Source organism: Cherax quadricarinatus, chromosome 3 (genome assembly GCF_038502225.1).
Source record: "Cherax quadricarinatus isolate ZL_2023a chromosome 3, ASM3850222v1, whole genome shotgun sequence".
Lineage (NCBI taxonomy): Eukaryota > Metazoa > Arthropoda > Malacostraca > Decapoda > Parastacidae > Cherax > Cherax quadricarinatus.
The window spans coordinates 78,080,145-78,106,746 of NC_091294.1; the positions used below are offsets into that span (position 1 = coordinate 78,080,145).

General features: G+C 43.0%; 1 protein-coding gene across 1 annotated transcript; it reads right to left on the reverse strand.

Moving 5' to 3' along the window:
• Nucleotides 1-755: 755 nt before the first annotated feature.
• Nucleotides 756-26,472, reverse strand: LOC128704986 (uncharacterized). Its single transcript, XM_053800205.2, has 5 exons — nt 26,410-26,472; nt 22,735-22,875; nt 17,844-18,053; nt 1,730-1,861; nt 756-953 (listed from the first exon to the last, which is right to left on the reverse strand). The coding sequence occupies exons 2-5, from the start codon at nt 22,852-22,854 to the stop codon at nt 756-758; spliced, it is 660 nt and encodes a 219-aa protein (XP_053656180.2). The 5' UTR covers nt 22,855-22,875; nt 26,410-26,472.
• Nucleotides 26,473-26,602: the final 130 nt, after the last annotated feature.

Genomic DNA, 26,602 nt, shown 5'->3' on the forward strand with positions numbered 1-26,602 from the left:
GTGTTACTGTGTTATAGTGTTACTGTGCAGTGTTACTGTGTTATAGTGTTACTGTGTTATAGTGTTACTGTGCAGTGTTACTGTGTTATAGTGTTACTGTGCAGTGTTACTGTGTTATAGTGTTACTGTGCAGTGTTACTGTGCAGTGTTACTGTGTTATAGTGTTACTGTGCAGTGTTACTGTGTTATAGTGTTACTGTGCAGTGTTACTGTGTTATAGTGTTACTGTGTAGTGTTACTGTGCAGTGTTACTGTGTAGTGTTACTGTGTTATAGTGTTACTGTGTAGTGTTACTGTGTTATAGTGTTACTGTGTTATAGTGTTACTGTGCAGTGTTACTGTGTTATAGTGTTACTGTGCAGTGTTACTGTGTTATAGTGTTACTGTGCAGTGTTACTGTGTTATAGTGTTACTGTGCAGTGTTACTGTGTTATAGTGTTACTGTGTAGTGTTACTGTGCAGTGTTACTGTGTTATAGTGTTACTGTGCAGTGTTACTGTGCAGTGTTACTGTGTTATAGTGTTACTGTGTTATAGTGTTACTGTGTAGTGTTACTGTGCAGTGTTACTGTGTTATAGTGTTACTGTGTTATAGTGTTACTGTGTAGTGTTACTGTGCAGTGTTACTGTGTTATAGTGTTACTGTGTTATAGTGTTACTGTGCAGTGTTAGTGTTATAGTGTTACTGTGTAGTGTTACTGTGTTATAGTGTTACTGTGTTATAGTGTTACTGTGCAGTGTTACTGTGTTATAGTGTTACTGTGTAGTGTTGGGTTTCCTCAATATCTGGAACAATTCTTCCATCTGTTGCTTCATGTGTTGCATGCTCTGCAACACTTGTATAGCCTTCTCCAGCTCGTCATTGGTGGACTTGACAATGGATGACACCTCCTGGTTCCTCTCCTGGTCTAGCTCCTGGACCTTCTTCTCCACGCCACCCAACAGCCTCTCCACCTGCAAATCACAAATATGTTAAACTTTGAAATAACATAATTAATACCTTTTTTTGCAGGCTGGTGTCTTGCTGAGGGTTATTAATGGACCCTTACTGGTTTATTGCTCCTCTATACAGTCAAGCCTCTTATATAGCTGTATATAGTGGAGCTGTATAACAGAAATGACTATATAAATTAAACTGAACAAGTATGTTTCAATGTTATATATTGTAGATCAGTATACAACACAATACATCAGTATACAACACAATACATCAGTATACAACACAATACATCAGTATACAACACAATACATCAGTATACAACACAATACATCAGTATACAACACAATACATCAGTATACAACACAGCACATGTATACAACACAATACATCAGTATACAACACAATACATCAGTATACAACATAATACATCAGTATACAACACATCAGTATACAACAGAATACATCAGTATACAACACAATACATCAGTATACAACACAATACATCAGTATACAACACAATACATCAGTATACAACACATCAGTATACAACACAATACATCAGTATACAACACAATACATCAGTATACAACACAATACATCAGTATACAACACATCAGTATACAACACAATACATCAGTATACAACACAATACATCAGTATACAACACAATACATCAGTATACAACACAGTACATCAGTATACAACACAATGCATCAGTATACAACGAAATAGATCGATGCATTGCAACAGTTTCTTGGGTATTGCAACACAGTGTTGCATGGGGTGTTACCTTTTGTGTTATGTTGCACTCAATGTCATCCATTAGGCTGGAATATCTCTCTTGCAACATATTGATCTGCAACACACACTGCTCAGTCTGGCTGGATGTGTTCTGCAGGTCGTTCACCCCAGTGCCGTTCAACTGTTGAACAATTGTTGTCTTGATCAAGTGTTACTAGAGAACATGGAACACTAGTAGTGTAGAACATGACACATGGAACACTAGCAATGTTGAACATGACACATGGAACACTAGCAATGTTGAACATGACACATGGAACACTAGTAATGTTGAACATGACACATGGAACACTGGCAGTGTTGAACATGACACATGGAACACTGGTAGTGTTGAACATGACACATGGAACACTGGTAGTGTTGAACATGACACATGGAACACTAGTAATGTTGAACATGACACATGGAACACTGGCAGTGTTGAACATGACACATGGAACACTGGTAGTGTTGAACATGACACATGGAACACTGGTAGTGTTGAACATGACACATGGAACACTGGTAGTGTTGAACATGACACATGGAACACTGGTAGTGTTGAACATGACACATGGAACACTGGTAGTGTTGAACATGACACATGGAACACTGGTAGTGTTGAACATGACACATGGAACACTGGTAGTGTTGAACATGACACATGGAACACTGGTAGTGTTGAACATGACACATGGAACACTGGTAGTGTTGAACATGACACATGGAACACTGGTAGTGTTGAACATGATACATGGAACAGCGACCTCCATCGAAGACACCGCAAGACTCCAAGCAGACATCAACCAAATCTTCAAATGGGCCACTCAAAACAATATGAAGTTCAATGAAGAGAAATTTCAACTAGTCATATATGGAAAACTTGAGGAAATTAAAACTGTATCAGGGTATATGGCAAATTCTAACCATACAATAGAGCAAAAAAGAAATGTGAAAGACCTGGGAGTGATAATGTCAGAGGATCTCGCCTTCAAAGCCCACAACATTGTATTTACCACATCTGCTAGGAATATGATAGGATGGATAATGAAAGCTTTCAAAACTAGGGATGCCAAGCCCATGATGATTCTCTTCAAATTCCTTGTTCTCTCTAGGCTGGAACACTGCTGTACACTACTAACGTCCCCCTTCAAGGCAGGGAAAATTGCTGACCTGGAGAGTGTACAAAGAACTTTCACGGCGCACATTAATACGATAAGGCACCTAACTTACTGGGAACGATTGAAGGCCTTTGATCTGTATTCCCTGGTGTGCAGGCGAGAGAGATACATGATAATATACACTCGGAACATTTTTAGAGGGATTAGTACCAAACTCTCACACGAAAATCACTCCCTATGAAAGCAAAAGACTCAGCAGGAGATGCAACATTCCCCCGATGAAAAGCAGGGGCGTCACAAGTACACTGAGAGCCAACACAACTGGATATCATTAATATAGCTTCATTAGTCCATTACAGTCTGGTGACGATCAGGGAGTGATTCCCTCAAACTCCTGCTGATCTTCACCACTGTCTTGCACTGATGAAGCCACAGGTGTCTATACAGTGGAATATTTTGCAACTGGAAATTTGATTGAAAATCGAGGAGCACATGTGATGGAAGGGCCTCCATACTCTGTGCTATTCTATTTTGCATGAACTATGTTCAATTGCTTGTAAAACAAGAAAACACAAATATTGCCGCAACACACTGCTGCTGTCTTCACACAGATGCTGATTTCAAAATTTCTTGGAGATGAATTGAAAGAAGTTTCTGATGATGCTACAAATATAGTCAACTTTATTAAAGAAAGAGCAGTTCAGTCCAGAATGTTTAAGAAGCTACATAGAGAAACCTGGTGGGTGGGTAGAGCAAGAGCTCTAAGTTGGGTGTCTCAGCTCAAAGTTGAAGTGAACGAATATTTTCAAGAAAACAATAAGCAAGAGTTTTGAAGATGAAAAATGGTTGCAGATGTTAGTCTGCTTAGTAGATATTTCTTGTTACATGAATCAGGTGAATGAGTCACTGTAAGGCCCTGCAGAAAATGTATTGACTTCAAAATTACACTCACTCACCCACTGACTATAAACACAGAAATACTAATCTTAATCTTAAAATAATGAATCCTAACTAGTCATAAGTTTGCCTATGATACTCCAATATAGACACTTTGTATTGTGCCAAAACAAAAGCATTCACATTGTTAGACTCACAAATTATGATGTAGTCACTTAGCCTTAATACCATAATCTGTAAGGACTTAATGTTAAGAATTAATCTAAGTCTGCTGGAAATGCCTAGCCATGCTAGGTGTCCTAGTGGCCCCCTCTGTAATTAGTATTTTATAACATGTAAACCACACAATACCCAAAACCTGTAAACCCCACATTGTAACCATTATAGAGAATAAACTAGAACTGAAAAGTGACCAGATTCTTGGATTTAAAAGAAGACGATCTTTGGAAAAATCATGTTGCAAGAGTAAATCTTGAGATGTATCAACTACTGCTGCTGGAGCTTAAATTTAAAGGATAGCAGTAAATTTCAAGTGTTATTGAAACCCACCAAGAAGAACTGTGGATAAAAATCAAACATTATTTTTGCTTCCTTTCAAGACAAGTGTATTATAAGTGGCTGAAGGATCCAAACTCTGAATCATCTGGTCATCGTGACGACTTGACTTTAAGAGAAGAGAAAGAACTTTGTGAGCTACAGTCTGATCGTACACTTAAGAGATTTACTGACCTATCCCTGGACAAGTTAAGGATTTCTGTAATAGAAGAATATCCTGCCATTCAAAGGAAACAATAAATATATTGGTGCAGTTTTCAGCCTCTTACCTGTGTGAACCAGCTTTTTCTTATTTAACAAGTATCAAAGGCAAAGACAGCAATTGTCTCCTTTCAGTTGAAGATGAAATCTGTCAGTGTTTATTTAAAGTTCGACCCACAATTATTTATGTACCGAGACAACCGAAGGTTTCACATTACAGAAGCAAATTTCATGATCTAAACTGCCTTCAAAAATAACATTCCCTTGTACATATGACATTTTGCCTTGATTTATCTTATGCCTTTTTCAACATTGTCAATAAACATTATAATAGTAGCTGTTACTGTTTTTGTTCTGTCTGTATGTACAGTGGAACCTCCGTTTTCTTTCGCCCTGGTTTTCATTGAATTCGGTTTTCGACGACTTTTTTCGTCAAAATTTTTGTCCCAGTTATCGGTTTTTGTTGAGCTGACAGTCGTCCGCTGTACCGAATGTGTCCGCCTGCACATACACAAAACATCCCACGTGTTCTGAGTCAGTCTGGGTTTGTTTCTTGTCGGTCAAGGGTGGTAGTGATGGTGGTAGAGGGTGGTGGTAGTGATGGTGGTAAAGGGTGGTAGTGATGGTGGTAGAGTGGTGGTAGTGATGGTGGTAGAGGGTGGAAGTGATGGTGGTAGAGGGTGGTAGTGATGGTGGTAGAGGGTGATAGTGATGGTGGTAGAGGGTGGTGGTAGTGATGGTGGTAGAGGGTGGTAGTGGTGGTAGAGGGTGGTAGTGATGGTGGTAGAGTGCAGTAGTGATGGTGGTAGAGGGTGATAGTGATGGTGGTAGAGGGTGGTGGTAGTGATGGTGGTAGAGGGTGGTAGTGGTTGTGGTAGAGGGTGGTAGTGATGGTAGTAGAGGGTGATAGTGGTTGTGGTAGAGGGTGGTAGTGGTTGTGGTAGAGGGTGGTAGTGATGGTGGTAGAGGGCAGTAGTGATGGTGGTAGAGGGTGGTAGTGATGGTGGTAGATGGTGGTGGTAGTGATGGTGGTACAGGGTGGTGATAGTGATGGTGGTAGAGGGTGGTGGTAGTGATGGTGGTAGAGGGTGGTAATGATGGTGGTAGAGGGTGGTGGTAGTGATGGTGGTAGAGGGTGGTAGTGATGGTGGTAGAGGGTGGTGGTAGTGATGGTGGTAGAGGGTGGTGGTAGTGATGGTGGTAGAGGGAGGTGGTAGTGATGGTGGTAGAGGGTGGTAGTGATGGTGGTAGAGGGTGGTGGTAGTGATGGTGGTAGAGGGTGGTGGTAGTGATGGTGGTAGAGGGAGGTGGTAGTGATGGTGGTAGAGGGTGGTAGTGATGGTGGTAGAGGGTGGTGGTAGTGATGGTTATAGAGGGTGGTAGTGGTGGTAGAGGGTGGTAGTGATGGTGGTAGAGGGTGGAAGTGATGGTGGTAGAGGGTGATAGTGATGGTGGTAGAGGGTGGTGGTAGTGATGGTGGTAGAGGGTGGTAGAGATGGAGGTAGAGGGTTGTAGTGATGGTGGTAGAGGGTGGTAGTGGTTGTGGTAGAGGGTGGTAGTGATGGTAGTAGAGGGTGGTAATGGTTGTGGTAGAGGGTGGTAGAGATGGAGGTAGAGGGTGGTAGTGATGGTGGTAGAGGGTGGTAGTGGTTGTGGTAGAGGGTGGTAGTGATGGTAGTAGAGGGTGGTAATGGTTGTGGTAGAGGGTGGTAGTTGTTGTGGTAGAGGGTGGTAGTGATGGTGGTAGAGGGTGGTAGTGATGGTGGTAGAGGGTGGTAGTGATCGTGGTAGAGGGTGGTGGTAGTGATGGTGGTAGTGATGGTGGTAGAGGGTGGTGGCAGTGACGGTGGTTGAGGGTGGTGGTAGTGATGGTGGTAGAGATGGTGGTAGAGGGTGGTGGTAGTGATGGTGGTAGAGGGTGGTAGTGATGGTGGTAGAGGGTGGTAGTGGTTGTGGTAGAGGGTGGTAGTGATGGTAGTAGAGGGTGGTAGTGGTTGTGGTAGAGGGTGGTAGTGATGGTGGTAGAGGGTGGTAGTGATGGTGGTAAAGGGTGGTAGCAGTTGTGGTAGAGGGTGGTAGTGATGTTAGTAGAGGGTGGTAGTGGTTGTGGTAGAGGGTGGTAGTGATGGTGGTAGAGGGTGGTAGTGATGGTGGTAGAGGGTGGTGGTAATGATGGTGGTGGTAGTGATGGTGGTAGAGGGTGGTGGTAGTGATGGTGGTAGAGGGTGGTAGTGATGGTGGTAGTGATGGTGGTAGAGGGTGGTGGTAGTGATGGTGGTAAAGGGTGGTGGTAGAGGGTGGTAGTGAGGGTGGTAGAGGGTGGTGGTAGTGATGGTGGTAGAGGGTGGTAGTGATGGTGGTAGAGGGTGGTAGTGATGGTAGAAGAGGGTGGTAGTGATGGTGGTAGAGGGTGATAGTGATGGTGACAGAGGGTGGTGGTAGTGATGGTGGTAGAGGGTGGTAGTGATGGTGGTAGAGGGTGGTAGTGATGGTAGTAGAGGGTGGTAGTGATGGTAGTAGAGGGTGGTAGTGATGGTAGTAGAGGGTGGTAGTGATGGTGGTAGAGGGTGGTAGTGATGGTAGTAGAGGGTGGTAGTGATGGTAGTAGAGGGTGGTAGTGATGGTAGTAGAGGGTGGTAGTGATGGTAGTAGAGGGTGGTAGTGATGGTGGAAGAGGGTGGTAGTGATGGTAGTAGAGGGTGGTAGTGATGGTAACAGAGGGTGGTAGTGATGGTAGTAGAGGGTGGTTGTGATGGTGGTAGAGGGTGGTAGTGATGGTAGTAGAGGTGGTAGTGATGGTAGTAGAGGGTGGTAGTGATGGTAGTAGAGGGTGGTAGTGACGGTAGTAGAGGGTGGTAGTGATTGTGGTAGAGTTGTAGTGATGGTGGTAGAGGGTGGTAGTGATGGTGGTAGAGGGTGGTAGTGATGGTGGTAGAGGGTGGTAGTGATGGTGGTAGAGGGTGGTAGTGATGGTGGTAGTGGTTGTGGAAGAGGGTGGTAGTGGTAGTGGTTGTGGTTGAGGGTGGTAGTGGTGGTGGTAGAGGGTGGTAGTGATGGTGGTAGAGGATGGTAGTGATGGTGGTAGAGGGTGGTAGTGATGGTGGTAGAGGGTGGTAGTGGTTGTGGAAGAGGGTGGTAGTGGTTGTGGTTGAGGGTGGTAGTGGTTGTGGTTCAGGGTGGTAGTGGTTGTGGTTGAGGGTGGTAGTGGTGGTGGTAGAGGGTGGTAGTGATGGTGGTAGAGGGTGGTAGTGATGGCAGTAGAGGGTGGTAGTGGTTGTGGAAGAGGGTGGTAGTGGTGGTGGTAGTGGTTGTGGTTGAGGGTGGTAGTGATGGTGGTAGTGGTGGTGGTAGAGGGTGGTAGTGATGGTGGTAGAGGGTGGTAGTGATGGTGGTAGAAGGTGGTAGTGGTGGTAGTAGAGGGTGGTAGTGATGGTGGTAGAGGGTGGTAGTGATGGCTGAGAGGGTGGTAGTGGTTGTGGAAGAGGGTGGTAGTGGTGGTGGTAGTGGTTGAGGGTGGTAGTGGTGGTGGTAGAGGGTGGTAGTGATGGTGGTAGAGGGTGGTAGTGATGGTGGTAGAGGGTGGTAGTGATGGCAGTAGAGGGTGGTAGTGGTGGTGGTAGAGGGTGGTAGTGGTTGTGGTTGAGGGTGGTAGTGGTGGTGGCAGAGGGTGGTAGTGATGGTGGTAGAGGGTGGTAGTGATGGTGGTAGAGGGTGGTAGTGATGGTGGTAGAGGGTGGTAGTGATGGTGGTAGAGGGTGGTAGATGGTGGTAGAGGGTGGTAGTGGAAGAGGGTGGTAGTGGTGGTGGTAGTGGTTGTGGTTGAGGGTGGTAATGATGGTGGTAGAGGATGGTAGTGATGGTGGTAGAGCGTGGTAGTGATGGTGGTAGAGGGTGGTAGTGGTTGTGGAAGAGGGTGGTAGTGGTTGTGGTTGAGGGTGGTAGTGATTGTGGTTGAGGGTGGTTGTGGTTGAGGGTGGTAGTGGTTGTGGTAGAGGGTGGTAGTAATGGTGGTAGAGGGTGGTAGTGATGGCAGTAGAGGGTGGTAGTGATGGCAGTAGAGGGTGGTAGTGGTTGTGGAAGAGGGTGGTAGTGGTGGTGGTAGTGGTTGCAGTTGAGGGTGGTAGTGGTGGTGGTAGAAGGTGGTAGTGATGGTGGTAGAGGGCAGTAGTGATGGCAGTAGAGGGTGGTAGTGGTTGTGGAAGAGGGTGGTGGTAGTGGTTGTGGTTGAGGGTGGTAGTGGTTGTGGAAGAGGTTAGTAGTGATGGTAGTGGAGATAACCTCACCATCTCCTCACCATCTTCCATACACTAACAAGTCTTCAATAAAGGTATAGTGATGGTAGTGGAGATAACCTCACCATCTCCTCACCATCTTCCGTACACTAACAAGTCTTCAATAAAGGTATAGTGATGGTAGTGGAGATAACCTCACCATCTCCTCACCATCTTCCATACACTAACAAGTCTTCAATAAAGGTATAGTGATGGTAGTGGAGATAACCTCACCATCTCCTCACCATCTTCCATACACTAACAAGTCTTCAATAAAGGTATAGTGATGGTAGTGGAGATAACCTCACCATCTTCCGTACACTAACAAGTCTTCAATAAAGGTATAGTGATGGTAGTGGAGATAACCTCACCATCTCCTCACCATCTTCCGTACACTAACAAGTCTTCAATAAAGGTATAGTGATGGTAGTGGAGATAACCTCACCATCTCCTCACCATCTTCCGTACACTAACAAGTCTTCAATAAAGGTATAGTGATGGTAGTGGAGATAACCTCACCATCTTCCATACACTAACAAGTCTTCAATAAAGGTATAGTGATGGTAGTGGAGATAACCTCACCATCTCCTCACCATCTTCCATACACTAACAAGTCTTCAATAAAGGTATAGTGATGGTAGTGGAGATAACCTCACCATCTCCTCACCATCTTCCATACACTAACAAGTCTTCAATAAAGGTATAGTGATGGTAGTGGAGATAACCTCACCATCTTCCGTACACTAACAAGTCTTCAATAAAGGTATAGTGATGGTAGTGGAGATAACCTCACCATCTCCTCACCATCTTCCGTACACTAACAAGTCTTCAATAAAGGTATAGTGATGGTAGTGGAGATAACCTCACCATCTCCTCACCATCTAACCTCACCATCTTCTGTACACTAACAAGTCTTCAATAAAGGTATAGTGATGGTAGTGGAGATAACCTCACCATCTCCTCACCATCTTCCGTACACTAACAAGTCTTCAATAAAGGTATAGTGATGGTAGTGGAGTCACCTACACTAACAAGTCTTCAATAAAGGTATAGTGATGGTAGTGGAGACCTAATCTTCCGTACACTAACAAGTCTTCAATAAAGGTATAGTGATGGTAGTGGAGATAACCTCACCATCTCCTCACCATCTTCCGTACACTAACAAGTCTTCAATAAAGGTATAGTGATGGTAGTGGAGATAACCTCACCATCTCCTCACCATCTTCCATACACTAACAAGTCTTCAATAAAGGTATAGTGATGGTAGTGGAGATAACCTCACCATCTTCCGTACACTAACAAGTCTTCAATAAAGGTATAGTGATGGTAGTGGAGATAACCTCACCATCTTCCGTACACTAACAAGTCTTCAATAAAGGTATAGTGATGGTAGTGGAGATAACCTCACCATCTCCTCACCATCTTCCGTACACTAACAAGTCTTCAATAAAGGTATAGTGATGGTAGTGGAGATAACCTCACCATCTCCTCACCATCTTCCATACACTAACAAGTCTTCAATAAAGGTATAGTGATGGTAGTGGAGATAACCTCACCATCTTCCGTACACTAACAAGTCTTCAATAAAGGTATAGTGATGGTAGTGGAGATAACCTCACCATCTCCTCACCATCTTCCATACACTAACAAGTCTTCAATAAAGGTATAGTGATGGTAGTGGAGATAACCTCACCATCTCCTCACCATCTTCCATACACTAACAAGTCTTCAATAAAGGTATAGTGATGGTAGTGGAGATAACCTCACCATCTTCCGTACACTAACAAGTCTTCAATAAAGGTATAGTGATGGTAGTGGAGATAACCTCACCATCTCCTCACCATCTTCCGTACACTAACAAGTCTTCAATAAAGGTATAGTGATGGTAGTGGAGATAACCTCACCATCTTCCGTACACTAACAAGTCTTCAATAAAGGTATAGTGATGGTAGTGGAGATAACCTCACCATCTCCTCACCATCTTCTGTACACTAACAAGTCTTCAATAAAGGTATAGTGATGGTAGTGGAGATAACCTCACCATCTTCCATACACTAACAAGTCTTCAATAAAGGTATAGTGATGGTAGTGGAGATAACCTCACCATCTCCTCACCATCTTCCGTACACTAACAAGTCTTCAATAAAGGTATAGTGATGGTAGTGGAGATAACCTCACCATCTCCTCACCATCTTCCGTACACTAACAAGTCTTCAATAAAGGTATAGTGATGGTAGTGGAGATAACCTCACCATCTCCTCACCATCTTCTGTACACTAACAAGTCTTCAATAAAGGTATAGTGATGGTAGTGGAGATAACCTCACCATCTCCTCACCATCTTCCATACACTAACAAGTCTTCAATAAAGGTATAGTGATGGTAGTGGAGATAACCTCACCATCTTCCGTACACTAACAAGTCTTCAATAAAGGTATAGTGATGGTAGTGGAGATAACCTCACCATCTCCTCACCATCTTCCGTACACTAACAAGTCTTCAATAAAGGTATAGTGATGGTAGTGGAGATAACCTCACCATCTCCTCACCATCTTCCGTACACTAACAAGTCTTCAATAAAGGTAAAATTAATGTTAAATGTTCGTATATACATTTCATTAGTCATTTATATTTCTCTCTCATTGTGTCCTATATGTATAACTATAGTTTTTCTCTATAAAATATATTTTTTGTTAATACTTTCGGGTGTCTGGAACGGATTAATTGCATTTACATTATTTCTTATGGGAAATATTGCTTCAGTTTTCGTCAGTCTTTCTGGAATGAATTAATGATGAAAACCAAGACTTTAGTGTATAATAATTTTTATGTGGAGGATCCCTGAGACACATTGCTGCAGTGACTTACCAACACTGCTGCAGTGACTTACCAACACTGCTGCAGTGACTTACCAACACTGCTGCAGTGACTTACCAACACTGCTGCAGTGACTTACCAACACTGCTGCAGTGATTTACAAACACTGCTGCAGTGACTTACCAACACACTGCTACAGTGACTTACCAACACACTGCTACAGTGACTTACCAACACACTGCTACAGTGACTTACCAACACACTGCTACAGTGACTTACCAACACACTGCTACAGTGACTTACCAACACACTGCTACAGTGACTTACCAACACACTGCTACAGTGACTTACCAACACACTGCTACAGTAACTTACCAACACACTGCTACAGTAACTTACCAACACTGCTACAGTAACTTACCAACACACTGCTACAGTAACTTACCAACACTGCTACAGTAACTTACCAACACACTGCTACAGTAACTTACCAACACTGCTACAGTAACTTACCAACACACTGCTACAGTAACTTACCAACACACTGCTACAGTAACTTACCAACACACTGCTACAGTAACTTACCAACACACTGCTACAGTAACTTACCAACACACTGCTACAGTAACTTACCAACACACTGCTACAGTAACTTACCAACACACTGCTACAGTAACTTACCAACACACTGCTACAGTAACTTACCAACACACTGCTACAGTGACTTACCAACACACTGCTACAGTAACTTACCAACACACTGCTACAGTAACTTACCAACACACTGCTACAGTAACTTACCAACACACTGCTACAGTAACTTACCAACACACTGCTACAGTAACTTACCAACACACTGCTACAGTAACTTACCAACACACTGCTACAGTAACTTACCAACACACTGCTACAGTAACTTACCAACACACTGCTACAGTAACTTACCAACACACTGCTACAGTAACTTACCAACACACTGCTACAGTGACTTACCAACACACTGCTACAGTAACTTACCAACACACTGCTACAGTAACTTACCAACACACTGCTACAGTAACTTACCAACACACTGCTATAGTGACTTACCAACACACTGCTACAGTAACTTACCAACACACTGCTATAGTAACTTACCAACACACTGCTACAGTGTTACAAAAAATGCGATTTCTAAAAAGCTTAGAGATCTCCAGTGAATACTAGAAAGGACTGCCCTTCTAGCATCCAGCCTGTTACTGGGTTTTCGTAACAAGTAGTCAGTATCCTTGTCCAATTATCCATTAGAATTCAGTAAGAATTATTAGTGCTTCAGAATTACAACTGGTAGGCTACTAACTAGAGAAATTAAAATTTAATAAATTTATTAATTAAGTTGTCTAGGCGTATATCAAATTAAATTAAATTAATCAATTCAAACAAATTAATAATAATCACTTCTCTCGTGTACAGTAGTATTGTGCTGAAGGCACATATCACGTTTATAAGTCTTAAGTACCGTCCAGGTAGTAGGTTGGTAGACAACAACCACCCAGGGAAGTACTACCGTCCTGCCAGATGACTGTGAAACAGAAACCTGTAACTGTTTTGCATGATGGTAGGATTGCTGGTTTCTTTTTCTGTCTCATAAACACGCTAGATAACAGGGATATCTTGCTACTCCTACTTACACTTTGGTCACACTTCACAGACACACACATGCATATATATATATATATATACATACATCTAGGTTTTTCTCCTTTTTCTAAATAGCTCTTGTTCTTCTTTATTTCTTCTATTCTCCATGGGGAAGTGGAAAAGAATCTTTCCTCCGTAAGTCATGCGTGTCGTATGAGGCGACTAAAATGCCGGGAGCAATGGGCTAGTAACCCCTTCACCTGTAGACATTTACTAAAAAAGAGAAGAAAAACTTTATAAAACTGGGATGCTTAAATGTGCGTCGATGTAGTGCGGATGACAAGAAACAGATGATTGCTTATGTTATGAATGAAAAGAAGTTGGATGTCCTGGCCCTAAGCGAAACAAAGCTGAAGGGGGTAGGGGAGTTTCAGTGGGGGGAAATAAATGGGATTAAATCTGGAGTATCTGAGAGAGTTAGAGCAAAGGAAGGGGTAGCAGTAATGTTAAATGATCAGTTATGGAAGGAGAAAAGAGAATATGAATGTGTAAATTCAAGAATTATGTGGATTAAAGTAAAGGTTGGATGCGAAAAGTGGGTCATAATAAGCGTGTATGCACCTGGAGAAGAGAGGAATGTAGAGGAGAGAGAGAGATTTTGGGAGATGTTAAGTGAATGTATAGGAGCCTTTGAACCAAGTGAGAGAGTAATTGTGGTAGGGGACCTGAATGCTAAAGTAGGAGAAACTTTTAGAGAGGGTGTGGTAGGTAAGTTTGGGGTGCCAGGTGTAAATGATAATGGGAGCCCTTTGATTGAACTTTGTATAGAAAGGGGTTTAGTTATAGGTAATACATATTTTAAGAAAAAGAGGATAAATAAGTATACAAGATATGATGTAGGGCGAAATGACAGTAGTTTGTTGGATTATGTATTGGTAGATAAAAGACTGTTGAGTAGACTTCAGGATGTACATGTTTATAGAGGGGCCACAGATATATCAGATCATTTTCTAGTTGTAGCTACACTGAGAGTAAAAGGTAGATGGGATACAAGGAGAATAGAAGCATCAGGGAAGAGAGAGGTGAAGGTTTATAAACTAAAAGAGGAGGCAGTTAGGGAAAGATATAAACAGCTATTGGAGGATAGATGGGCTAATGAGAGCATAGGCAATGGAGTCGAAGAGGTATAGGGTAGGTTTAAAAATGTAGTGTTAGAGTGTTCAGCAGAAGTTTGTGGTTACAGGAAAGTGGGTGCAGGAGGGAAGAGGAGCGATTGGTGGAATGATGATGTAAAGAGAGTAGTAAGGGAGAAAAAGTTAGCATATGAGAAGTTTTTACAAAGTAGAAGTGATGCAAGGAGGGAAGAGTATATGGAGAAAAAGAGAGAGGTTAAGAGAGTGGTGAAGCAATGTAAAAAGAGAGCAAATGAGAGAGTGGGTGAGATGTTATCAACAAATTTTGTTGAAAATAAGAAAAAGTTTTGGAGTGAGATTAACAAGTTAAGCAAGCCTAGAGAACAAATGGATTTGTCAGTTAAAAATAGGAGAGGAGAGTTATTAAATGGAGAGTTAGAGGTATTGGGAAGATGGAGGGAATATTTTGAGGAATTGTTAAATGTTGATGAAGATAGGGAAGCTGTGATTTCGTGTATAGGGCAAGGAGGAATAACATCTTGTAGGAGTGAGGAAGAGCCAGTTGTGAGTGTGGGGGAAGTTCGTGAGGCAGTAGGTAAAATGAAAGGGGGTAAGGCAGCCGGGATTGATGGGATAAAGATAGAAATGTTAAAAGCAGGTGGGGATATAGTTTTGGAGTGGTTGGTGCAATTATTTAATAAATGTATGGAAGAGGGTAAGGTACTTAGGGATTGGCAGAGAGCATGCATAGTTCCTTTGTATAAAGGCAAAGGGGACAAAAGAGAGTGCAAAAATTATAGGGGGATAAGTCTGTTGAGTATACCTGGTAAAGTGTATGGTAGAGTTATTATTGAAAGAATTAAAAGTAAGACGGAGAATAGGATAGCAGATGAACAAGGAGGCTTTAGGAAAGGTAGGGGGTGTGTGGACCAGGTGAAACATATAAGTGAACATATACAGTGAAACATATAAGTGAACAGTATTTAGATAAGGCTAAAGAGGTCTTTGTGGCATTTATGGATTTGGAAAAGGCGTATGACAGGGTGGATAGGGGGGCAATGTGGCAGATGTATGGTGTAGGAGGTAGGTTACTGAAAGCAGTGAAGAGTTTTTACGAGGATAGTGAGGCTCAAGTTAGAGTACATAGGAAAGAGGGAAATTATTTCCCAGTAAAAGTAGGCCTTAGACAGGGATGTGTGATGTCACCGTGGTTGTTTAATATATTTATAGATGGGGTTGTAAGAGAAGTAAATGCGAGGGTCTTGACAAGAGGTGTGGAGTTAAAAGATAAGGAATCACACATAAAGTGGGAGTTGTCACAGTTGCTCTTTGCTGATGACACTGTGCTCTTGGGAGATTCTGAAGAGAAGTTGCAGAGATTGGTGGATGAATTTGGTAGGGTGTGCAAAAGAAGAAAATTAAAAGTGAATACAGGAAAGAGTAAGGTTATGAAGATAACAAAAATATTAGGTGATGAAAGATTGGATATCAGATTGGAGGGAGAGAGTATGGAGGATGTTAATGTATTCAGATATTTGGGAGTGGACGTGTCAGCAGATGGGTCTTTGAAGGATGAGGTGAATCATAGAATTGATGAGGGGAAAAGGGTGAGTGGTGCACTTAGGAGTCTGTGGAGACAAAGAACTTTGTCCTTGGAGGCAAAGAGGGGAATGTATGAGAGTATAGTTTTACCAACACTCTTATATGGGTGTGAAGCATGGGTGATGAATGTTGCAGCGAGAAGAAGGCTGGAGGCAGTGGAGATGTCATGTCTGAGGGCAATGTGTGGTGTGAATATAATGCAGAGAATTCGTAGTTTGGAAGTTAGGAGGAGGTGCGGGATTACCAAAACTGTTGTCCAGAGGGCTGAGGAAGGGTTGTTGAGGTGGTTCGGACATGTAGAGAGAATGGAGCGAAACAGAATGACTTCAAGAGTGTATCAGTCTGTAGTGAAAGGAAGGCAGGGTAGGGGTTGGCCTAGGAAAGGTTGGAGGGAGGGGGTAAAGGAGGTTTTGTGTGCGAGGGGCTTGGACTTCCAGCAGGCGTGTGTGAGCGTGTTTGATAGGAGTGAATGGAGACGAATGGTTTTTAATACTTGACGTGCTGTTGGAGTGTGAGCAAAGTAACATTTATGAAGGGGTTCAGGGAAACCGGCAGGCCGGACTTGAGTCCTGGAGATGGGAAGTACAGTGCCTGCACTCTGAAGGAGGGGTGTTAATGTTGCAGTTTAAAAACTGTAGTGTAAAGCACCCTTCTGGCAAGACAGTGATGGAGTGAATGATGGTGAAAGTTTTTCTTTTTCGGGCCACCCTGCCTTGGTGGGAATCGGCCAGTGTGAAAAAAAAAAAAATAATGCTAAGATAATATACATTATATACATATACATAATATACATCATATACATTGTGACCCATTCAGGGGTTGCAACATACAGTAACTTACCAATACACTGCTACAGTGACTTACCAACACACTGCTGCAGTAACTTACCAACACACTGCTACAGTAACTTCTACAGTGACTTACCAACACACTGCTACAGTGACTTACCAACACACTGCTACAGTGACTTACCAACACACTGCTACAGTAACTTACCAACACACTGCTACAGTAACTTACCAACACACTGCTACAGTAACTTACCAACACACTGCTACAGTAACTTACCAACACACTGCTACAGTAACTTACCAACACACTGCTACAGTAACTTACCAACACACTGCTACAGTAACTTACCAACACACTGCTACAGTAACTTACCAACACACTGCTACAGTAACTTACCAACACACTGCTACAGTAACTTACCAACACACTGCTACAGTAACTTACCAACACACTGCTACAGTAACTTACCAACACACTGCTACAGTAACTTACCAACACACTGCTACAGTAACTTACCAACACACTGCTACAGTGACTTACCAACACACTGCTACAGTAACTTACCAACACACTGCTACAGTAACTTACCAACACACTGCTACAGTAACTTACCAACACACTGCTACAGTAACTTACCAACACACTGCTACAGTAACTTACCAACACACTGCTACAGTAACTTACCAACACACTGCTACAGTAACTTACCAACACACTGCTACAGTAACTTACCAACACACTGCTACAGTAACTTACCAACACACTGCTACAGTAACTTACCAACACACTGCTACAGTAACTTACCAACACACTGCTACAGTGACTTACCAACACACTGCTACAGTAACTTACCAACACACTGCTACAGTGACTTACCAACACACTGCTACAGTAACTTACCAACACACTGCTACAGTAACTTACCAACACACTGCTACAGTAACTTACCAACACACTGCTACAGTAACTTACCAACACACTGCTACAGTAACTTACCAACACACTGCTACAGTAACTTACCAACACACTGCTACAGTAACTTACCAACACACTGCTACAGTAACTTACCAACACACTGCTACAGTAACTTACCAACACACTGCTACAGTAACTTACCAACACACTACCTTCCTCAATCGTGACCTCAGGCTTCATCTTCTGGTTGAAGGCTTCCACAACTTGTGACCGCAGGTCACACATGCTGGCATGGACCTCAGAAGCCTTGTTCAGAGCTTCATCTATGTTTATTAGGGTTGTATGGAGGCTTCGATTTCTCTCTTCGAAGTATTCCTGCATCCTCTGACGCATGGCCTCAGTGTGCCTAAGCTGACGTGGGGAAACCATAAGAACAATGAAGGGAAAAGCACTGCAGGAAGCCTACTGGCCCATACTAGGTAGGCCCTTCTCAAACATTACAACATAACAAAGGTGGAACATTATAGGTACTATTATGTACATTATATGTATGCACTATAGGTACTATTATGTACATTATATGACATTATAGGTACTACAGTGTACCTTGGGTTATCGGCTGTTCTGCTTATAGGCCAACTCACTTATCGGCCGGTTTTTCGGCTTTGCGTGTTCCTGAATGAGTGTAGCTGTGTCACTGGCCGAGTGAGGAATCTTCTGCTCATTCATCCAAACATTTCACTATAAATCAGTGTTTTTATTTGTTATTTATTAAGTGCAACTATGAAATAAGTAAGCATGGCCCCAAAGAAAGTTCCTAGTAAAGTTCCTGTGGTAAAAAAGTGAGAAACACGATGGAATTTAATAGAGAGGTGATTGAAAAATCTGAGAGCGGTATGCTAGTGTTGGAACTTGCCAGGATGTACGGGAAAAACAAATCTACCATCACTTCCATCCTGGCAAAGAAAGAACAAATCAAATAAGCTGATGTTGTGAAAGGAGTAAATGTGATAACAAAACAAAGGTCACCAATAATGGAAGATATAGAAAAGTTATTATTGTTGTGGATCAGGGAAAAACAATTAGCGGGAGATAGTGTAGTGGAGTCAGTGATCTGTGAGAAGGCAAAGCAGTTGTATGCGGATCTTGTAAATAAAATGCCTGGAACAAGTGCTGCTGTTAGTGAACTGAAGGTCAGCAAAGGCTGGCTTGAGAGATTTAAGAAGCATAGTGGCATACACAGTGTGGTAGGGGATGGAGAGGCTGCAAGTTCTGATAAATGTGCAGCTGAAAAATTTGTGGAAGATTTCAAGGGGTATGTAGAGGCTAAAGGATTCCTCCCCAACAAGTGTTCAATTGTGATGAAACAGGCCGTTTTTTTTTAAGAAAATGCCGAAGAGGACCTACATTATGCAGGAGGAAAAGCCCCAAGCCTATGAAAGACAAGGTTACTCTTTTATTCTGTGCTAATGCTAGTGGGGATTTCAAAGTGAAGCCTTTACTGGTGTATCATTCTGAAAAATCCCAGAGTGTTCAAGAAACACAATGTTTTCAAGAGTAAACTGAGTGTGATGTGGAGGGCTAACAATAATGCACGAGACACAAGGCAAATTTTCAAAGAGTGGGTGAATGATGTGTTTGGTCCGAGTGTGAAAAAATACCTCCTGGAACATAAATTGCCACTAAAATGCCTCCTGGTACTGGACAATGCTCCTGCTCATCCTACAAACTTGGTGGTAGACCTATTGTCTGTGGAATTCCGTTTCATCACAACGAAGTTCTTGCCTCCTAACACCATTCCTCTCATCTAGCCCATGGACCAGCAGGTCATTTCTAACTTCAAAAAACTACACCAAAGCAGTGTTTCAAAGGTGTTTTGAAGTGACCTCAGACACAGATTTGGCCCTAAGAGAGTTATGGAGGAATCATTTCAATTTCCTCCATTGCATAAGCCTTATAGATAACGCTTGGGAGGGAGTGACTTCCAGGACTCTGAATTCTGCTTGGAGAAAATTGTGGCCAAAATGTGTTGAAGAGAGGGATTCTGAAGGGTTTGGGGCTGACCCTGAGGACCCTATGCCTGTTGTGGAATCTACTGTATCTCTGGGCAAGTCCATGGGGTTAGAGGTTAGTGGTGAGGATGTGGAAGAGTTGGTGGAGGACCACAGGGAAGAGCTAACCACTGAAGAGCTGCAAGAGCTTCATTTGGAACAGCAACAGACCACAGCTCAGGAACTTGCTTCAGAGGAGGAGGAAGAGGGAGTGAAGGACATGCCTTCTTCAGAGATTAGGAAGATATGTGCAATGTGGACTAGGGTGCAAGGTTTTGCTGGGAAATATCACCCTGACCAAGCTGAAACAAGTTACATCTGCAACATGTTCAGTGACAGAACCTTGTCCCAATTCAGGGAAATCTTAGAGAGACACCAGAAACAGAGCTCTCTGGACAGATATTTTGTGCAACAGGGGTTCAGTGACTCTCAAGCTAATCCTAGTGGCATTAACAGACAAAGAAGGGAGGTAACCACAGATAGGGACTTGATACCTGAAGTCCTTATGGAGGGGGATTCCCCTTCCAAACAGTAAACTCTCCTCCCTGTCTTCCACAAGCCAACAGCAGTCTTCAATAAAGGAATGTAATACGTGTTGATTTAATTGTTCATGTATTTATTTTATTTAGTTCTCATTGTTTTGTGTATGTAAAACTATAATTAATCTATAAAAAATGTATTTTTTGTGGATATTTTTGGATGTCTGGAACGGATTAATTTTTTTTTTTTAACAAGTCAGCCGTCTCCCACCGAGGCAGGGTGACCCAAAAAGAAAGAAAATCCCCAAAAAGAAAATACTTTCATCATTCAATACTTTCACTTCACTCACACATAATCACTGTTTTTGCAGAGGTGCCCAGATACAACAGTTTAGAAGCATATACGTATAAAGATACACAACATATCCCTCCAAACTGCCAATATCCCGAACCCCTCCTTTAAAATGCAGGCATTGTACTTCCCATTTCCAGGACTCAAGTCCAGCTATATAAAAATAACTGGTGTCTCTGAATCCCTTCACTAAATATTACCCTGCTCACACTCCAACAGCTTGTCAGGTCCCAAATACCATTCGTCTCCATTCACGTGTATCTAACACGCTCACGCGCTCTTGCTGGAAGTCTAAGCCCCTCTCCCACAAAACCTCCTTTACCCCCTCCCCCCAACCTTTTCGAAGATCCCCCCTACCCCGCCTTCCTTCCCCTATAGATTTATACACTCTCCATGTCATTCTACTTTGATCCATTCTCTCTAAATGACCAAACCACCTCGGTCATTTCAGTTTTAGGCCATCCTTCTGGAACGGATTACGGCCGATAACTGAGGGTCCACTGTATTATGTACATTATATGCATTATAGGTACTATTATACATGTACATTATATGACATTATAGGTACTATTACATACATTATATGACATTATAGGTACTATTATATATGTTATATGACATTATAGGTACTATTATATATATGACATTTTAGGTACTATTATGTACATTATATGACATTATAGGTACTATTATGTACATTATATTATTATTATAATAAAAAAGAAGTGCAAAACCACATGACATTATATAATAAAATGCTTTATAACCCTTGTGGGTTTACCACTTAATTATTATTGGTGTTAATAATAATTATTGTTGATATATTATCACTGTAATTATTATTACTGTTATTATTAATATTATCATTATTACTGTTACTGTTATATTAAAATTATTATTATTATTATACTGGAATTATTATTGTTGTTGCTATTATTATTAAAAAAAATTCTGAAGCTGGAAAAGTCTATTTCTGTGTCCTGGTAGTGATAGATAATCCTGTTTGAAACAGACAAGTTTGATCCAAGGAAAAGTGGAGTCTGTTCCCTGGATCAAAAGCCCTTCACCAAAACTTGAAGGAAATAGGGTGAAAATAAGCTTGGAAATAGGGTGAAAATAAGCTTGGAAATAGGGTGAAAATAGGGTAAAAATAAGCTTAAAAATGAAGTTAAGCTTGAAAATAAGTTTGGAAAGAAGGTGAAAATAAGTTTGAAAATAGGATGAAATAAGTTTGGAAATAGGGGGAAAATAAGTTTGGAAATGGGGTAAAAACAAGTTTGGAAATGGGGTGAAAAAATAAAATTGGAAATAGGGTGAAAATAGGTTTGGAAATGGGGTGAAAATAAGCTTGAAAATGAAGTGAAGCTTGAAAATAAGCTTGGAAATAAGGTGAAAATAAGCTTGGAAATAGGGTAAATATACTCATAATAAGCTAAAGAGGCTGACAGCTCCATTTCCTAAGATTAAGAGCCTCTCATATGAAAGAAATCCCTGGAATGATAAGGGTCATTCTATACAGTAGTTTATATATCTTATTCACCCTTATTGTATAGTGCACTACACTTTATTGAAATATACTTAGTGTCAGCTGGTTAGTGTCAGCAGACTAGTATCTAATACCTAGTGTCAGTTAGTTGATTAGTGTCAGCAGACTAGCATTTAATACTTAGTGTCAGGTAGTTAGTGTCAGCAGACCAGTATCTGGATGAGTGTCTGGCAGCAAGACCCATTTGCTAGTGTCAGCTAGTGTCAGTTAGTGCCAGCTATTGTCAGTGTCAATTAGTGCCAGCTAATGTCAGTGCCAGCTAGTGTCAGCAGACCAGTATCAGGACCAGTGTCTCCCGAGCGTCTTGCAGGAAGGTCCACTTGCTAGTGTCAGCTTGTGTCAGTTAGAACCAGCTAGTGTCAGTTAGAGCCAGCTAGTGTCAGTTAGAGCCAGCTAGTGTTAGAGCCAGCTAGTGTCAGTTAGAGCCAGCCAGTGTCAGTTAGAGCCAGCTAGTGTCAGTTAGAGCCAGCTAGTGTCAGTTAGAGCCAGCCAGTGTCAGTTAGAGTCAGCTAGTGTTAGAGCCAGCTAGTGTCAGCCAGTGTCAGCAGACCAGTATCTGGACCAGTGTCTTGCGGGTGTCTTGCAATAAGGTCCACTTGCTAGTGTCAGTTAGAGTCAGCTAGTGTTAGTTAGAGCCAGCTAGTGTCAGCCAGTGTCAGCAGACCAGTATCTGGACCAGTGTCTTGCGGGTGTCTTCCAATAAGGTCCACTTGCGTTGCTGTGCGTGCCGGAATCTTGCAACAGCGTCATCAACTTCTCTTTGCAACTCTTCCACTCGCTCCATTATTGATCAATCTCTTCCACTCTGCAACAATAACATAATTAAGTGAATATATGAGTAAATAAGTGAATATATGAGTAAATAAGTGAATATATGAGTAAATAAGTGAATATATGAGTAAATAAGTGAATATATGAGTAAATAAGTCAGTAAATAAGTAAATATATGAGCAAATAAGTAAGTAAAATGTAAATGTGATTAAATATGCAAATAAGTTAGTAAATAAGTAAATTAAATGTAATTGAATAAATATGCAAATAAGTAATAATAAGTAATAATAAGTAATAATAAGCATTAAAATGTAAATCCACAAGATGACCTATGAGAGAACATTTTCTGGGTGTAGGCGGCTTACCAAGCCACCAGCGGCTTACCAAGACACCAGTGGCTTACCAAGACACCAGCGGCTTACCAAGACACCAGTGGCTTACCAAGACACCAGTGGCTTACCAAGTCACCAGTGGCTTACCAAGACACCAGTGGCTTACCAAGACACCAGTGGCTTACCAAGCCACCAGTGGCTTACCAAGCCACCAGTGGCTTACCAAGCCACCAGTGGCTTACCAAGACACCAGTGGCTTACCAAGCCACCAGTGGCTTACCAAGACACCAGTGGCTTACCAAGCCACCAGCAGCTTACCAAGCCACCACTAACTTACCAAGCCACCAGTGGCTTACCAAGCCACCACTGACTTACCAAGCCACCACCGATTTACCAAGCCACCACTGACTTACCAAGCCACCAGTGGCTTACCAAGCCACCAGTGGCTTACCAAGCCACCAGTGACTTACCAAGCCACCACCGACTTACCAAGCCACCACTGACTTACCAAGCCACCACTAACTTACCAAGCCACCACTGACTTACCAAGCCACCACTGACTTACCAAGCCACCACTGACTTACCAAGCCACCACTGACTTACCAAGCCACCACTGACTTACCAAGCCACCACTAACTTACCAAGCCACCACCGGCTTACCAAGCCACCACTAACTTACCAAGCCACCACTGACTTACCAAGCCACCACTGACTTACCAAGCCACCACTAACTTACCAAGCCACCACTAACTTACCAAGCCACCACTAACTTACCAAGCCACCACTAACTTACCAAGCCACCACTAACTTACCAAGCCACCACTGACTTACCAAGCCACCACTGACTTACCAAGCCACCACTGACTTACCAAGCCACCACTGACTTACCAAGCCACCACTGACTTACCAAGCCACCACTGACTTACCAAGCCACCACTGACTTACCAAGCCACCACTGACTTACTAAGCCACCACTGACTTACCAAGCCACCACTGACTTACCAAGCCACCACTGACTTACCAAGCCACCACTGACTTACTAAGCCACCACTGACTTACCAAGCCACCACTGACTTACCAAGCCACCACTGACTTACCAAGCCACCACTGACTTACCAAGCCACCACTGACTTACCAAGCCACCACTGACTTACCAAGCCACCACTGACTTACCAAGCCACCAATAACTTACCAAGCCACCACTAACTTACCAAGCCACCACTAACTTACCAAACCACCACTATCTTACCAAGCCACCACTGACTTACCAAGCCACCACTGACTTACCAAGCCACCACTGACTTACCAATCCACCACTGACTTACCAAGCCACCACTGACTTACCAAGCCACCACTGACTTACCAAGCCACCACTGACTTACCAAGCCACCACTGACTTACCAAACCACCACCGGCTTACCAAGCCACCACTAACTTACCAAGCCACCACTGACTTACCAAGCCACCACTGACTTACCAAGCCACCACTGACTTACCAAGCCACCACTAACTTACCAAGCCACCACTGACTTACCAAGCCACCACTGACTTACCAAGCCACTACTGACTTACCAAGCCACCACTGACTTACCAAGCCACCACTGACTTACCAAGCCACCACTGACTTACCAAGCCACCACTGACTTACCAAGCCACCACCGGCTTACCAAGCCACCACTGACTTACCAAGCCACCACTGACTTACCAAGCCACCACTGACTTACCAAGCCACCACTAACTTACCAAGCCACCACTGACTTACCAAGCCACCACTGACTTACCAAGCCACCACTGACTTACCAAGCCACCACCGGCTTACCAAGCCACCACTGACTTACCAAGCCACCACTGACTTACCAAGCCACCACTGATTTACCAAGCCACCACTGACTTACCAAGCCACCACCGACTTACCAAGCCACCACTGACTTACCAAGCCACCACTGACTTACCAAGCCACCACTGACTTACCAAGCCACCACTGACTTACCAAGCCACCACTAACTTACCAAGCCACCACCGGCTTACCAAGCCACCACTGACTTACCAAGCCACCACTGACTTACCAAGCCACCACTGACTTACCAAGCCACCACTAACTTACCAAGCCACCACTGACTTACCAAGCCACCACTGACTTACCAAGCCACCACTGACTTACCAAGCCACCACTGACTTACCAAGCCACCACTGACTTACCAAGTCACCACTGACTTACCAAGCCACCACTGACTTACCAAGCCACCACTGACTTACCAAGCCACCACCGACTTACCAAGCCACCACTGACTTACCAAGCCACCACTGACTTACCAAGCCACCACTGACTTACCAAGCCACCACTGACTTACCAAGTCACCACTGACTTACCAAGCCACCACTGACTTACCAAGCCACCACCGACTTACCAAGCCACCACCGACTTACCAAGCCACCACTGACTTACCAAGCCACCACTGACTTACCAAGCCACCACTGACTTACCAAGCCACCACTGACTTACCAAGCCACCACTGACTTACCAAGCCACCACTGACTTACCAAGTCACCACTGACTTACCAAGCCACCACTGACTTACCAAGCCACCACTGACTTACCAAGCCACCACCGACTTACCAAGCCACCACTGACTTACCAAGCCACCACTGACTTACCAAGCCACCTCCGGCTTACCAAGCCACCACCGACTTACCAAGCCACCACCGACTTACCAAGCCACCACTGACTTACCAAGCCACCACTGACTTACCAAGCCACCACTGACTTACCAAGCCACCTCCGGCTTACCAAGCCACCACTGACTTACCAAGCCACCACTGACTTACCAAGCCACCACTAACTTACCAAGCCACCACTGACTTACCAAACCACCACCGGCTTACCAAGCCACCACTAACTTACCAAGCCACCACTGACTTACCAAGCCACCTCCGGCTTACCAAGCCACCACTAACTTACCAAGCCACCACTGACTTACCAAACCACCACTGACTTACCAAGCCACCACTAACTTACCAAGCCACCACCGGCTTACCAAGCCACCACTAACTTACCAAGCCACCACTAACTTACCAAGCCACCACTAACTTACCAAGCCACCACTAACTTACCAAGCCACCACTAACTTACCAAGCCACCACTGACTTACCAAACCACCACCGGCTTACCAAGCCACCACTAATATATTATAGCATCTTCAGGGACATTTTAACAGTAATATAAAAGTTAATATTACCAAAAATTAAGTAAATAAGAGAAAGTTTGAGACAAAGTTGGCGCCAGAGGAGAGGTGTCGGGAGGTTATAAGAGAAGTAAATGTTATCTTGCCGCCCCTTTGTTGACTTCAACATCTTTATGGAAAGAATCAAATTCTTCATTTGAATACTTGAACCCTATTAATTTTATATTAAGTTAGATGTTTAAGCAGT